The following is a 16881-nucleotide window of genomic DNA, read 5'->3' as shown; positions in this document are numbered from 1 at the left end:
TAGTTTTAAGGCGAAAGCCTTCGTTGTCCCATTATGTGAAAAGGCGTCAGCGTTGTGCCCGAAAGATGGTCATAAAAATATGTCATCAAGCATGCGCCGCTCAAGGTCGAAGTGGATGCGCCTCAGAAATGAAACAAAAAGAAAAGCACAGCAACGCAGATACCTTAACACGGAAGCCATCGTGAAGCCGGCAGGGTTCACTGGCTACGCCTGCGCAATGGGGAAGTGTGATGTCACCGCTGGAGCGCCGTGTGAAAAACAAAGACGTGGCACGCTGCTTGTAAGAATGCGCTGCACGTAGGAATGCGAGAGCATTCCTACATGTAAGCAGTCTTAAGAGACTGTCTCTGCCGAATCGTTTGTTTTCCTCCTTGTGCATTAAAAGCAAAATAGTGAAAGGTAATTCTTATTAGCTTGGCATAACATTGTGACAGATAAATGATTTGTTAACCCTATCGGCATATTGGCACCTAAAAACTGTAGAGCAGCTGTGTAGCTACCAAAGGTATTTTGGAATGCTTAGGAGAGTGGCAATACTAAGAAGTTTTTCAACAGCCAGCCCCAACTCGATACAACAGGAATTTTTAATTATTCAATTTGTGAAAAAAGTGGAATCTAAAGTAAACAAGAAATAACCGCAGCAATGGATGCATTTTGCCCTCGTTTTAGTTTAAGAACAAAGCTGAAGTCTAAAATAAAGGGCATCATATTTCCGAACCTGTACACAAACCTCAATAAACTGTAAAAGCATATTCCTATCATAGGATTTTAGCCCATCCTAAAGAAACAGTATTCATATCACTATCAGTGACTGTGCTGCTACATTCCAAAGTAACACGTATGGCTGAAAAAAAAGCTATAAATAGACAAACTTGAGCACACACCATACAGAACAAGCTTCGTACAAATAACCTTCCTTCACCAGCATTTCCTTTTACAGTCAACCTTCACAGTCAATTGTTTCCAAAGTGCCAAGAAAACTGCAATGGTCAAAAACTTTCGAATTTACATGATGAATTCACACTAGTGTATCCTCTCACAACAGATATGTCAGGATACAATCCCCTGTCGGAGTGGTCCTCCATGCACAATACTCATGATCAGATACATGCTTGCAAGCCCAGTTACCAATAGAAAGAGAATGTGCATCCACCTGGGTATTACAGCTCATGAGTAGCTACCATTGCAAAGTATGCCAATGAACCGAATAAAGGCTGGTTCATGCTGTTGCAACCGACTACCACTGAGTCCAAGAAGACGGGGTTTTCAGCCGCTTACGAAAGACGACGCTGCTGCGTGGCACGGTCGTAAGCCGTCACAAGAGGCTTAAAAACTGGTTTTGTCAGACTCGGTTGCAACAGTGTGAATTAGCCTTAACTAACATTTCCTGGGTGCATCCTGGTCTGTTCCTCAATAAACAAGCTCTGAAGTAATGCAACATTTGGCGAAAGCTAACAATCTGGATTCTGTTCCACCCTAAGTGTGAGCAAACCAGATGATGCTTGAACAAGCACCAGACTTTGAACATGCTTTTCATGCCCTTGTGCTCACATAGTGAAAATGTCATTTGAGGCAGAACATTCCGTGGCTCTTGCTCCCACTTACTGTGCAACGAAGTATAGACTGAAATAGTTGACTAAAATAGACTCAGTGGTTGGAACTGAATGGGCTTGGGACACAATTTTGTCTTATACTTGCCAAGATTAACATCAGTCACTCGACAGATAAAAGAATTATTTTCTCTCAGAATAAAAAACAGAGTAGAGCATAGTAAAAGTGTGATTAATTTGAATTTGAGCAGCTTGAACACTGCAAAAATGCTCCAGAAACTGGGCAACAACATGATGAAACCAATTAAACCTGATTTCACTTACCTAAAAGATTTAGTTAAAGGGGCACTAATGTGAATTTTGATATGGTCTTTTATGGCACAAACTCAATCTACGCACCCTCAGCATCCTATAAAATCCAAAATTACAAACACGCATGGCCTTTTTCGGCCTAAAAAAGGATTTTTAAACACCGCGACGCGCGCCCCTTTTTTGAGATATCCCAGAAAAAGGGGTTTGTCGTGTGTCAGAGGGGGGGCATGCTACATGTTGAAGCCATTCAGAATTTACAGAGAATAAACCACACTGGACAATATGCAACACTTGTTTTTGAACTTAACTTTTTCCACACCACAGGGAAAAGCAGGGATTATAGAGGGATGGACTAAACATTTTTTTATTTAGAAAACTAGTCACATATGGCAAATTATGATACATCCAAATGAAGCCAATAAGCTGCTCTTTAGAATTTAACTATTTTCATTAATGTCGGAAAAAAAGTTAGTCCAACTTAAATGCTGAACTTGGAGTTTGTGCAAAAATGAGAAGAAAAAGTTTAAACATTTGCAGTTATATAATATCAAAATATAATTGAAGAAAGAAAAAAAAAAAATCCCTACATACAGAAATTGTGCTTCATAGACACCACTATAAGTTAGTGGCCTGTAAGTTAGAAAACTATCTGATACTGCTTTTTTTGGTCCAATGCCAAGTGTGCATTCATGGCATCATGCCACTGAGAGATGCTGTTGCATTTGGAGGTGCATGTCCTCAAGAACATTTTTTTGCTCACACAACCTTAGTTTGTTGTAGCACTGCTCTAGCTTCTCCTCTGCTGCTGTTTTCATGGTATGCGACACACATAAAACGGTGTGCCCCGGCTCAGGACAGCTTAGAAAGCTAGACTGACTCTATCAAACGAGCACCTGTCGATCTTCTGTGTTTCGGATATAAAACATCCCTGTAGGAGCTCAAATCGAACAATCCGACATCATTCACAGTCCTCACTGTTGCTGTCATCCAAAGAAACAATCAGAAAAAGCAGTTATATATTGAAAATTGGGGCTGTCTTTGTAGCGGTCCTCAATGTCAGCAGGATGCCGCTCCTGACAAGTGCCACTGCAGTGCAAAGGTTTATTTCTGATAGCACACCAGCTTGGAGAGAGCGCGAAACGAAATCGAAACTGAAGCTGTAGTTCTTCGGCTATTCACGAGATGGCGCAATCTGTTCCTGCGCACTAAATGCAAATTTCGGTGGCGTGTGGAAACTCTCGATAACAGGTGATCGATGGACTGTGGGCGTGGTACGGAAAGAGTTAAGGATACCACTACCTCCGACACCGAAATCAGAGCAACCTATCAGATAAACTACGACAAATAAAAAGCATGCTAGATCCGAGAGGCAATCCACAAGTGAAGAATGAGCCTATTAGAGCGTGAGCACAGCAAATGACAAGAGCACCAACAACAACTAAAAAAGGAAACAGTGGATCTTGTCTAGATAAAAGAGCATGTTTTCATCTTCTAAGATGCAACGACAACAGGGAAGAGGAGGAGCGGGGAAGCTTCGAGAGTTTTAGGTTATTTGAGGTAATCCATAGACAGCTTATGAGATCCATGGGCCTCCCCCTCCGACTGGACAGACAAGCAAGCTTTGAATGTAAACAGGATGCATTAGCATGCACATTGCTCCAAGTGAAATTGAATCCTGTATAGGGGGTGAAATATTATTTCTGTTAAGTAAAGTCTGGTTAATCTTTTTTCAGTCAGAGCATGGCAAGCAAACAGATAGTGCACCTGCAAATGCTCTGCATTATATATAATGGAACAGCCTGAAAAATGGGCATAAAAAAAAAAAGAAACTGCTCCATGGTGGTTCACCTTCCTTCAGGGTACACAATGTCATCAGTATTCTCCTGCAGAAGCCAATACGCAGTGTTCCAGGGGCCTAAAATTCGCCCTTTTTTACATACGAAAATGCCAAATGGCGGCCCAAGCATTGCGGCAAGACGAGGAGTGTGCACATGAAACGTAACCTCAGAAGTATGTGACCACAGCTTACAACAGATTTCCGTAACATGAATATTTAAACGTTCTAAGGATAGAACAGCTTGACTCGTGGCATAACTGCATGCCTCTAACACGAGTCATACCAATCAGACGCGCATGAGTAGGAGATCCCCAACAAGGTTGGTTCTTGTTTGGATCCTGCGACTGCACGCAATTGATAAATTAACCTCACGAGGCTCACTGCATTTGCTCAACATCATCACTGCCCTTGCCCTAGGAGTCACCCTAATCCCACTTGAATTTTTTAGGATTGCCCAAAATCATTCAAAGCATCTCAAGGACTCGCGGCAGTTCCGAAATGCACGGCAATGAGATCGCCGCGGAAAACGGCACAATTAAATTTTTTGCGCGACGCTTTGAGGCTCTAAAGGCGCCACTATTGTAATCATCGTGCCTTTAGCGGAGGCTCGGAGAAACGGCCAGTTAGATTGGCTCACTCCTGCTCTCCCTCTCTGGCAGGTAGGCCACAGGCGCTGGGAGCCGTCAGAATGGTGACCCCCGGAGCCGGCAGGACTGCGCGCGACAGCGCCTACGCCGAGAGCATTGAGCGCCAGTCGAAGCGGGTGTTGGCGCTGTGGGTCAGCGGCAGTGTGGGGGGTGCCACCAGGGACCAGCCGCCCTCGGACTCCTGGGCCACGCACAGCCCGCAGTATGGGATCTTGTGCACCAGCTGCACCAGATCTGCGGCCGACCGGGGTGTGCGCCCCGTCAGCTGGCGTGTGCACGTGTCCAGGGTGGCGGCATGCCCCACCAGCAGCACGTTGCCCCCTGCAACGGGTCATGGTGGTACGAGAGCTTAGGGACAGCGAGGCGTGGTGCGTCCTCGACATCTCTTTACCGCTCCACCGCCAATGACATTAGGGCATTTGTCAATACGAATGCCAAAGAACAAATCACAAAGCAAGAAGCATGAACTTAGTAAGCCATGCCCTGCACTGCTTAAGCTGTCAGTGAGAATAGTATATGCGTTTACTGCACGGGTTCCTGCTTGCACCCCGGCAGGCATACTGAATAAAGTTGGAACTTTTGAGACAGCATTCCTTGGCATATGTTCGAGTTCTCCCTAGCTTAATCTCCAACAACCATGTGTGTGTAGGGCTCCATTCGGTGAACCTGATTTTAGTTGAGATTTCTGAATAACTCTTATCATGCATTTCGAAAGTTCCCTGCCAGAATTCTAATACGCAGTAGGTTATAGAAAAACTTCACTTTACCAAAGTGAACACTTTCCTCGAGGCATAAAGAAAATGTTCATAATTATTACTAGTAATGTTGTGCGAATATTTGAATTTTCGAATAGTAATTAAAAATAATGCGCTACTTGTCATTCGCTTCGAGATGAACTGCGATATTCATACTTTTAAAAGTGTTGATTGCAGCAAGTTAGCCCCATTGAGTGTGCTTCTCACCGAGCACCTGTGCACTGCAGAGAAGCAGTAACCGCGGAGTTCGCAGGCTTTGTGGGTATTGCTTACCCGGAGTGCACGGGTGCTCGGTGACAAGCGCACTCAACAGGGCTAACCCGCAACGATGCAAACTATCGGGTCACTCCGGAACTGCATTTCACCATAGCAAGGGTTTTGCAGTATTTGCGAGATCAAATGTATGTACTATCTACGAGAAATAGTCGTTCGTAACATTGTCGAAAGTTTGTCAAGCCAAGAAAGAAAGAAGGATGCCTGAAAACAATAGAAAGTATACGGGAATGCCAAGAGTTCCAGAGCAGCCCGATAGACGGCACCAGTGTCTTCTCTTGTCGTAAGAGATCCCGAGAGTTTTTAAGGCACTCGGTCAAAAGCAGGCGCAAGTGTGTGAAGCGGCCTTTAGCCCAAGCCCCCTCGCAACGCTGGTGCCTACGAAACCAGGTTGGCGGGAACGCTGCGCACCTTCCGAGGCTGTCTTCTTGAGGAGGTTCTGGGCCACGTAGAAGCTGCGCACGTAGTACTGCTCGATCGACTCCTTCTTGTGCCCGAGGTCCTCCGCCTCAATCAGGGGCTTGTACTCCGTGTTGACGTGGTAGCCGATGCTCTTGAACTCGGCGGGGGTCATCCAGATGGGGGTGCCTTCAGGGTACCAAGCCAGCCATTCGAACAGGCCGGGCTCCACGTTGATGGGCACGTCCTCGAAGTGCAGGGCTGCCGACGGCAAGGGGGTTGAGAAGCTTTAGCGGCCCGCCCGTCGAAACGAGCGAGACGACAACGGGGCGAGCCGGTGACAAAATGTCCTGCTCGGCGACGCCTTTTTGGTGGGAGGCACTTGCGTATGTGGACAAGAACCGATGCCTGTTTCGTGCGTTGGGAATGTGCAAAGGTTATTTTGAGCCTCACGTAGTTAACCAAAGATACTAAAAAAATTCTTGAGATGTCTTTTTTCGAGAGAGCGTGAAGCCAGTGATGCGATCGACCCGAGTAATTTTGTGGCACCTTTTGGAGCAGTCAAACATCCATTATGGAGCAGTTTTGGAGCACAAGCACACACTTCATTTTTATTCATACCACTGTCAATATTATGTTAAGATTCCTGTGTTGGCCTGTCCCACTAAAAAAACTAACATGCTTTACCTTCACACTTATGTGCAATGGCAGGTTTGATTTCCTCAAACACAGAAATAGCTGTGTTGTTGCAGATAGAAGCACTAGGCATGGCAACAAGATGCTGATCGATGAAGGACAGTATACTAGACAGCTGTCAATGGTCATTTTAGGTATAAAATAAGATGTAAACTAAATAGCATATTCTACTAAAATAGTGTTAGAATAATCTTGAGCACACAAATCGGTGTTTCCTTCAAGTTCGTTGTAATAAAACAGAAATTTTTAATTCAAACTAAAACGATAAAAATATTTTGTCATTAAATTAAAAATTGATGACATTTTGTATGTAGAACCTCATAATAACCGAGATTGGTATGTAAACGATAAGTATGCCTTTGTTAAAACAATCCAGCCAAAGTCATTAGAGTTCTTCCCAAGCTGCTTTCTACTGCTTCACCGAATTTAGTTTTAATTTATTCTATTGACTGTACCTGGAATGGATAAAACATATACAGTTAAACCGCATATAACGTATGTCGCGGAAGTCGCGAAAATCCGCACTATAAGCGGTACCGCGTTATAACCAAAACATCAATTTTTCAGGCCAAAATACATGCCATGAGACAACTTACCTTTGTAAAAGACTTTATTTTATGTTAGATGAAGAATAAAGCTTAGTCAGAGGAAAGTCTTTATTTCACCAGACTAGTAAACTTCTCTCTCAAGTGTGTCACACATTTTGAAAGACATGAGAGACTTCTGCCTGGCGCAGCCTTCTAACGGCGCCGCGGGTTGGGGACGGACGTTGCGAGCGTTCAGGATTGCTAACCCTAATCACTTTTCTCTGGCGATAAAAACGCGTGAAAATTCACCTCCCTTCTACGGTACGCGCCAGTAATACCTTCAACTTGAGCACAGGCATGAAATGCTTCAAATAAGAAATCCGGGCGATGTTCGAAAACACAAATGCTTAGAAAGCACCACTGTAGTCGAAGTAAACAAACACGACGACACGGGCGTTTCTGCCGTCTTGAGAGTGCCGCCACGACATCGCCGCACGAATAGGTGGAGCTTTCCTCCTAGTACATGATGGGTTATCATAGCGACACACAACGAAAATTCACAGTCAAGGATAGCGCTTTTACGGGGAACGATGAGCGTCCACCACACCGTCTACGTCGACGATCACAACCGACACCATGTTTGCGGATAGAAGCAGCCGGCCCACGACCGGCATGCAACGCGCGCGAACATTTCTCCTCGACCTGCGATTGGTCTGTCGTTGCGGTTGTTTCCAACGCACAGAGCGGAGGGACGCACAGCACGCACGTGAACGACACGCGTGTGCGGTCTCCGTCGCTATGGCAACTGAAGCCTCTCTCTTCGCTTCTCCCCGCTTCTTCGAGCAACCTCCTTGCCCCGCGAGTGCCGCTTGCGGCTAGCGCCGTTATCTAGTGTCGCACAGGGAAGCGTGCTCGCTGCGTCGGTTGGTCGCCGCGGTCGGCGGGCTGTTACAGAAACCGCACTATAACCGGTATTTCCCTTCGTGCGCCTGCATTTTAAGCGGTATGTAATTACATGGAGTTCTATGGGAGGCGAACCGGTGGTTTAAAAAAGCCGCGTTATACCCGGTCCTGCACTGTAAGCGGTTACGTTGTAGGTGGTCTATACTGTATAAAGGTGCAAACTAAATAACAGAGTTCAAACAAAAATAAACCTACAGAGCAGTTAGCATTAATTTTCTTGCGAGTGCCCTCACTAAATCCCAAATTTGAAAAAGATATCGCCAAAATACCATAGTCAATCATAAATAATGGCCTCAGTTTAATTCAGAAATAATTTACTGCAACTAAGAGCTGTTACATTAACACTCACAAAGTTCCTTCTTTTAATATACACGATGCTTGCTTGTTTAACGTCCCGCTCTGGGGGGAATCCCTTTAGTGCTCAGATGCACTGCAACCAAAAAAGATAAGCAAAATTTCGATGATTGCTTAGCGGTTGCCGCTTCACTGCAGTACACAAGAGTGCGCTGAGAAGCGCACTCAACAAAGCTAATTTACACGCCGGAGCAGACTAGGAACATAAGAGATATTGAGAAAATGCAGCGTATTGTCAGTGTTTGACACTGACAGAGAGACCAAATAGGATAGTAAGTCATTTTAGGCTAAAATCGAAAGTTCTGAAAATTGGGAAAAGCCTACCATACCGATCCAGATGTGTAGCGGGGCCTGAGCCACTTTATTTTTTTGTATTAATAAAGCGAAATGAAGTTTTGGGTGCAATGTTGGCGCAAGTTCCTGACATTTAGGCTAAATGTAGCAGGATGTAGCAGGGTAAGCTTTTTGGCGAAGTTTGGCGCAGCAATCACAATACTGGAAACAGAAGCTTTTAGCAAAGAACCAGAAAACCCTTCTCCTCCAAGTGCGGCTATCTCTTAAAAAAAAACACTGCAAGAAAAAAAAAAAAAAAAAAAAATTTGAAAAGGTGAAGATGGGACACTTATTTTTTTAAATAGTTTTTCCACGAAAAGAAATTTTCTTTGCACAATATTTATGTTGCTACAGGCAATTCAGGTGCAGAAGGAGGAGGTCACAGACCGCTAAACCCCACCCCGTGCTTACAAAGTGCTTACATCTCTCATTGGAAGGAGAGGTGATTGATGTGTGAAAGGTTGGTTGTAAATGTGTATCTTTGCGCTAGATAGTAGATAGAATCAATATTGTTTTGAAAATTATTCTGAGTTTGCTTCTCACACTTTGGTTTGAAACATCAACAAACATGGCTACCGGCGTCTACGAAGTGCTGAACAAACGCAGCTCGTTGAGCATGTCAATTTTTATGAGTGCGGGTCGTTTTAAGTTTACAGAGGTGTTTAGAGGAAGATTTCATCAACTGACACAGTTACACAGTTTGCAACGAACAACTGTCGCAAGCATGCGTCTTCGGAAGCGCTGTGTGGGTGCTTGTTCTTTTAGTGGGATTGGCCTGAGCCTAGCATCCCAGATCAACTATTCTGATTGATTTGGCTTGATTTCTGTCTTCGCGCGTTTATGCTGAATCTAGATGTTGGTTCCCGTAAAAGCGGCCCCACTGCTCTGTGAATTGTGCAACCATCATGTTTGTTGTGATGTATCGCGAGTAAGACCCAGTTGCAGCCTTTAGTCGCTCGACTCGTTCGTTTTAATCATGGCTCCCGACTGACCGAGACCTGTGCTCTTTCAAACCGCGCGCTCTCAGTACGCAGGGACAGCGTGCTTCCCAACATGTCCCGCCATCTGCTATAGCATAAGCAGATACATCACATCTTCCCCTCACTTGGCTGTGATCCCGTATCTTGTGGGCGGTCTTCGCTCACGCGTTCCTGCCTGGATGGGCATAGCCACAGGTTCGGACAGTTCGGGGCCTTCTGCACTTATCGCGTCAGCTGGTACCTCGTCGGCCTGAACGTCCAAGCCCCAGGCTGCTGAGGGTGTATCACTCGACCGACATGCAGCTAATAGCCTTGGTCGTATGTGGTCCATTTGCCGTCGAACTAGTCCGTCTTCTGTCTGGATTATCCCTGACCGCGAACCCAGGCGCTCTGTGATGACCCCCGACATCCAAGTTCGTCCACTTGGGAACTTCAGAATCCATACGGGTTGTCCCACCATAAACTGGCGTGGTTTTTCGGTTGTCGCTTGTACCTCGTCCTTCGGTACGCGTATCAGTCTCTCAAGTGGAGATGGCAACTCTCGTCCAAACACCATCCACGCTGGTGTCTTGCCTGTCGCCGTGTGCGCTGTGGTATGTTGCTTGTAGAGGAACCGTGGTAGAAAACACTTAAATTCCTCCCTTCCTCTTTTAGCAAGTGTCTGCTTCAGCTGCTGCACCATCCGTTCCGCTTGGCCGTTTGTTGCGGGGTGTTACGGCACACTTGTGACCGGCAAAACTCCATTTAGGCGGTAAAATGTCTTTATCTCATTGGAAACAAAAGCCGACCCATTATCCGATACCACTTTTCGTGGTACACCGAACGTCGCAAAAACGTTGCGTAACTCGCAGATAACGGATGCTGAGGTCATACTCGAAATAGCACATACTTCAAGCCATTTAGTGAACGCATCCACAATGACCAGGAACACTTTTCCGTCCACCGGTCCTGCAAAGTCTACATGAAGGGTGTCCCACGGAGTCGACGGTCTTTCCCATGTTGGGCTGCTTCCTTTGGGTATCGTCTTCTGGTGTCGCTGACACGTGTCGCACTGGGCCACACAGGACTCAATCTTCTTGTCGATCCCCGGCCACCAGAGGTAACTTCGGGCGCAAGCCTTCATGGCGACCACTTCCCTGTGTCCTGCATGTACCAAGGCCTTTGGTCTCATAGAAGTGGGAATTACGATGCGCGATCCCCAGATTAGGCAACCTCGGTGTATCAATAGCTCCGTGGACTTCATCTTGCAGGCTGTGAAACGCTCGCCAGCTAGCTTCTTGACCTCTCCACTCTTGACTGCTTGTAGAACTTCAGAAAGCGTGGGGTCCACAGCAGTCTGGTCTGCAAGGTCTTTAGCTGTCATGGGAGGCTTAGTCAATGCTTCCAGTATAAGAATGTCCCCTGGTGGTTCCGGTTCATCTTCACTTTCTCTTAATGGTAGTCTGCTCAACGCGTCTGTGTTTCGGTTGCGTTATCCTGCTCTGTAGACGAGTTCGTAGTCGTAACCAGCTAATTTCTCACACCATCGTGTCATGCGCGGTGACAGAACCGCGGGCACTGGAGCTTTCGGACCCATAATCCCAAGCAAAGGCTGATGGTCGGTGGTTACTGTCACGTGACGTCCGGCAAGATATCGGTGGAAACGTTGCATGGCAAACACAATAGCAAGACCTTCTCGATCCAATTGCGAATAGTTCTTTCCCGCTTCTCCCAAGGTTCTCGAGGTAAACATGATGGGAGCTTCGTTTCCGTCTTTGTCTAGCTGCGCTAAAACCGCTTTAACGCCATGTCGTGCGCCTTCTGAAAGTCAGGTTTACTTCTGCAAACAGTCGCTGTTGTAAATGTTCATTGCGCAGGCCGCACACAAAACGATCCCTAAATATTACATCGAGAGGCAGCAACGTTGGGTTCAGCTCTGGCTGTTGAGCAGGAGATCGTGCTTCGCCTGCGGAACCTGCGTTGCTGGTGCTAGCTGTGACCGCCGCTGGGGTTGCTGTCAGAACTCCGAAATTGCAGTTGGCAGAAAGCTTTTTTAAAGCTGCGACATAGCCTGCTGGTCTCTTCGCTGAAATCTCGTCCTGCTGAAAAGCTCCGACGGCCGCGGGTCGTAGTGTTTCTTCAATGTCGCCATGAGCTCGTCGAAACTGACCTCACCAGGAGTCTTTGGTGCCACGAGCGCTCGTACCACTTCGTAGGTTTTTGCTCCGCGAAGGGTCAGCAGTAAAGCACTCTTCTTTGTAGGCTGCAGCACTCCGTTTGCTTTGCAGTAGAATCCAAGTCGCTCTGCCCAAGACAACCACGCTGTTCCATCAAATTCTTCCAGCTTGCCCTGGGTAGCCATCGTTCACTCGCCCTTGTGGTGTCCGTTAATCGACCTCGTCGCCAAAAGTGTGATGTATCGCGAGTAAGACCCAGTTGCAGCTGTTAGTCGCTCGACTCGTTTGTTTTAATCATGGCTTCCGACTGACCGAGACCCGTCATCTTTCAAACCGCGTGCTCTCAGTACGCGGGGACCGCGTGCTTCCCAACATGTCCCGCCATCTGCTATAGCATAAGCAGATACATCACAATCGTGACCATGGTTTTAATGACGAGAAGATACCTACACAGGTAAGAATTTGTGAGTCATTTGGATGGAGGCAATCGGGCGTTCGGCTCGTATCAAGTTTGTCTAGGTATGTTCCCGTCACAGCACCTTGAAAGGCAAGCTTTCAAGTTTTGCAGTGCACCTGGCCCACCAATGCGAATATTTTTGTCATGTTTTAATTGCGCGTCATGACACTCATTTTGCTTAACCCACCTTGCTCGTGAATGCCATGTGAAAAAAAAAAAAAAATAACAAGAACAACAAATCTAGAAAGATTGCATATTTATTTTGTTGATATTTTTAGTTCTCTCGGTCGCTTATTACGCACATCGATAGATGCTGACAGACGCTCGTATTGGACTGTGGCTCGTGCATGATGGATTGCTAGAATGCCGCTTTCATGATCGCGTCTTCTGAGCGTATCAGACGTTTCTAGACGGGGGACGAATAGCAGACGGACGGAGCCGAAAACGGACGCCGACGCGCAGCTTTTGTGTCTACGTTTCACGGCAATGCGGTCGGAGACAGACGGCGGTGAAATAGCAGACAATGCCGGAGGCTGCCGCTCGTCTGCTCGCACGACTAGCAGGCGGTGTTAGACTCCCAGACTGGGTGCACCGGATGACGCAAAAGGGAGGCACTACGCTTGTGAGCCTGTTCGGTCGAGCAGCCAAGCCAGTCCAGTAGTAATAAGCAAGCTTAAAATGGGCTGTGACCCCCACCTAAATTGCATTGAACAATGTAAAAACATTGCGCGAAAATGTTTTATTTTTTTTTGTGGAAAAATTTTTTAAAAGATTATGTGTCCAATCTATGCCCTTTAAAAAAAAAAAACTTTTTTTTCCCTTGGAGTGTCTCTTTCATGGTGACACCGAGTTGTCGCGTAACGCGACATGCTTCGAAGCGGAGCTGTGGCTGTAGCTATTTTTTTCTTTTTCCTCTTTCGCTGTTCTAGGGCAGGGGCCTTCAAACGTTCTAGGGGGCCAGACTGGGAGTTACGTCGCTGCCTCGAGGGCCAGAAAATAAACAAGACAATATAAATGAGGAAATACTAAATAAATAAACCTACAGTAAGTAAACATATAAATACAGAAATTTTAATTAGAGCAAATATTATGACATTACAAAACAATCGTGACCCAGAAAACTCACCAGATATAAAACAAAGCGAATAGGAACTTTGCCATCTTCACACAATGCAGAAGACTAATGAGAATGATAGACCTGGTGATGACATTATGCAGTAGCTATGACACAGGATACTAAATATGATGTACATTAGATTGCAGAGGAAGTTTAACATACCGGCACAAACATTAAACAGAGGACTATGAATGGTAACGTTGGTGACGACAATGTGCAATAAATGTCATGGCGAGAGAATCCGCATTTCGATGCAGTTTTTCTCATTCTTTCCGATATCTTCAATTGTGGTTTTGGTGCGTGTCGCAAAACAGCTTTTTCCACGTGCGCTTATTTTTGCGTTGCTAGCAGCATCGGGTCGGGGGCCGGGCATCAATGAAAAGATTGCGGCCGCCCGTGGACTGGGGTTTGGAGACCCCTGCTTTAGAGGCTTACGGTCTTTTTGTGTTCAACCTCTGGCAAGCACGACTGTGAACTATTTATCGCAAGATGATAATCCTTTGTTTTTTTGGTATAGTTAAAGCACTGGGCTAACCTGGTTGAGGGAACAAACAGGAAGTTGAAAAGGAAAGGGTATGTGGGGCTCATAAGTGCCCCTTGCACAAAAACCAGCACAAGCAAACAAAAACGGATTCCTGCTCCACCTTCTATAAATGTGTGAAATGGTTATTTTGGGTACTAATTAGTTGATGCAAAGACATTGATGCATGGTTCCTCTGCAAGATGATCATTAGGATCTATAGGCAAAAAGATGGGAGAAGTGTTTATCTAGATACCTAAAAAAAAGCAAGCAAGCCACGGCAAAAACAATCTGTTAGTAATGAGACACCATTTCGTAGTACTACGTACAAATGTTTTACTGCTCCACCATTCTCCCAATGCTGCAGTTTGCATGTTTGAAACAATTGTTGAGTCTGGTAAGATTGACTTCTACCTATGAATGGCTCAATTCACCATTTTTTAAATCAGGGTTACAGAAGTTCAGAAGTTACAGAAAGCAGACTGCTCTGCGCTATGGGCAGTCACAAACGCACAAAGGAAATTAATTGTACCAGCCTGAGAGTGGGCAGTTGCACTGACCTGTGAGAATATTGGTGCAAGTTTGTATGCAGCGTAGTGAAGGGGAAGAGTACACATGACTAAACGTGACACCGCTTTCATACATAGCATTTCCTGAAAAGGAAGAAAATATATGTAAACAAAGTAGGGGTCAGTAACACAATTATACTAGTTACAGTCACAATTCTTTCTATCAAAACTAGACTTCACTGTAGAATAAACTCCATGCACAGGCACTCCTGCAAAACTGTAATATCCCCAACAAACGCCCACCCGTGGCAAGGAGAGAAACAGTGAAAGGGTGATGTTTCAAGATACCACAGCAGAATTTTATTCAGAAAGGAGCGATGATAAGCATGCAGGCTCCTACTGCAAACGCTCACGATACGGGAACTGATGTCAGGGACACAGTAAAAAAAACCTTGTTCCATGGTGCAGTTTCTTGATTTTAAGAAGGTTATCACAAAACGCTCCGTCGATTTGAGCAAAAAATAATTTTTCCTGTTTTAACTGCAACTACGACTTCTTTACAGATTGCCCGTGCAGCAGATGATACTTGCATTAAGGGCACAGGGTAAGTCCTATACTCCCCATGCATTTGAGGCTATGTTGAGGAACATTTTTCTTGGTGACTATTAGGAGTATTCCTGTCATGTGAATATCATTTTGTTCGAAATATTGTGTTTTATCCACTGAACTAGAATTATTTGAACCAATCTAAAATACATTTTTTTTATATATTTTTTTATTCTAGTACTGAAATTTTAGTTGTTTTCATCTATTAAAAACTTTATAACTCAAAAACTGCTAGGTGCACATTTTTAATTTTAGTTCAGTATTTTTCAACACCCATGTATGTGGTAGGAATAAAAAATCAACCCTCTATAATGTCAGGTTAAGGAAAAAATGGTACCTCTGTACTAAAAAACACTGTTTTGAGATAATTGAGTTTAAAGTAAAAAAACTGGTGAATAACGAATTTCTATTGGCACCAACAGCCTCAGAGTCATTTTTTCAATAGCCGCCAGCTTGAAAGGCATGGCTAAAGTCATGTCGTCGCCTTTAGGCTTATCGCCTTGCTTGCCGGGCCTCTTTCGTGACCTGCCATGTCGCTTGGTCCGTAAAGTATATTAGAGTGACGTCAACTTCCCTCAGCCACTTGATGGCTTTCCAAACAGGGTTCCATCCACAAAACTTCAAAACATTGGCTTCTGCAATGCTGCCACCATTGAATAAAGGAACAGCATCCAATGCCGCCATTTTGTCATTACGAAAAAACAAACGCTTGAATGTATACACGGTACACACCTGGGAAAAACGTGCACAGCGTCTCGTGATTGTCTTGGTTGAAAAAAAGCTATGCAATAGTTGCGAAATAATTTTTTTTAGATTATCTGTTACTGGACAAGCTTTTAGGTCTTGTGTTGATTTTGTTTTGTTGGAGAATTCATCGATAAACAGGGAGTGTATCCCAAAAGGAGGCGTGGTCACCTGCTACTTGCTTTCGGAAGAAGTGATTTTCAGCCCGAAATATAGCTTTCTAAAAACACTTGGACAATGGAAAATGTGCAGAAAGAACTAAACTTTTCAAATTGCGAAAAAAACTAAAATCGAATTTTTTTTAAATTGCTGGCACGCATGCCAGCAATTACTAGCAATAGTAACAAGAAAAGAAAGGTAGCGTGGGACTTGATTACACGCCTGGGGCGGCAGCTTGTACCACCTTACTCCATTTCACTTTAAGTGCAAATGCAGCAGAGACTACAAGAACTACCAGCTCCAGGCTTCCACTGTATACCTGTCAAGCATGCGTGTTTGTACAATGAAAACATTGTTCAGGGCAACATGCTCATGCTTGTAGCTTTCGCTTCACCCGGACATGAAGCGACACAGAGCACAGCTGACAGAGGCAGCAACAGTGAAAGATAAGGAGGCCACATGCCCCCTTCTTGCTGTGCGATGCATGTGTTCTCTGTATGCACGCAGCAGCTGGTTTTTCTTCCTTTTTTTTAAGCTATTGTTAGCAATTGCTGGCATGCACTGCTGAAAGTGGCAGTGGTAAAGAAAATGGTTGGCAGCAAAGACGACAACGAGATGGTGCCAGTAAAGACGCAATCTTGGAAACTTGCATGCAACATTTCGCAAAGTTTTTCCAGTAGACTACTTCCATAAAGCCCTGCAAACAACACCGCGCGTTGCACTCAGGGAACTAGCTGGCCAGGGAGGAGGGTAGCATGGTTTCGGTCTTGATCGACAGGTCGACAAGAGATTGTTTTCTGGTCCCGAGAGCGTCATTTGTGGTCTCTAAACTATCCTAAATGGCCAGACCTCGAGGCTTTAGCACAAGCCTGAGACATATAGCTTATCTTAACACATGCTTTTTGTATTTTTGTACTTGAGCCTTCCTGTTAGCGTTCCAATCGAGGTATGTGGACGAGCCAGGGCTGGGAATCTCGACGCTGCGAA

At 45.2% G+C, this 16881-nt stretch overlaps 1 protein-coding gene across 2 annotated transcripts in view; it reads right to left on the bottom strand.

Annotated features, from left to right (window-relative positions):
• Positions 1-568: 568 nt before the first annotated feature.
• LOC8038037 (protein UBASH3A homolog) overlaps positions 569-16881 on the bottom strand; it is a 47973-nt gene continuing 31660 nt past the window's right edge. For both annotated transcript variants that reach the window (XM_029986706.4, XM_042287132.1), the window contains 3 exons: positions 14437-14529; positions 5786-6034; positions 569-4667 (listed from right to left, as the gene is read on the bottom strand). In XM_029986706.4, coding sequence (XP_029842566.1) covers positions 4429-4667; positions 5786-6034; positions 14437-14529 — 581 coding nt within the window. In that variant the 3' untranslated portion in view covers positions 569-4428. The remainder of the gene's footprint in view (positions 4668-5785; positions 6035-14436; positions 14530-16881) is intronic.

Source organism: Ixodes scapularis, unplaced genomic scaffold (genome assembly GCF_016920785.2).
Source record: "Ixodes scapularis isolate PalLabHiFi unplaced genomic scaffold, ASM1692078v2 PGA_scaffold0__279_contigs__length_252992795, whole genome shotgun sequence".
Classification (NCBI taxonomy): domain Eukaryota; kingdom Metazoa; phylum Arthropoda; class Arachnida; order Ixodida; family Ixodidae; genus Ixodes; species Ixodes scapularis.
This window is presented reverse-complemented; position numbering and strand designations above follow the sequence as displayed.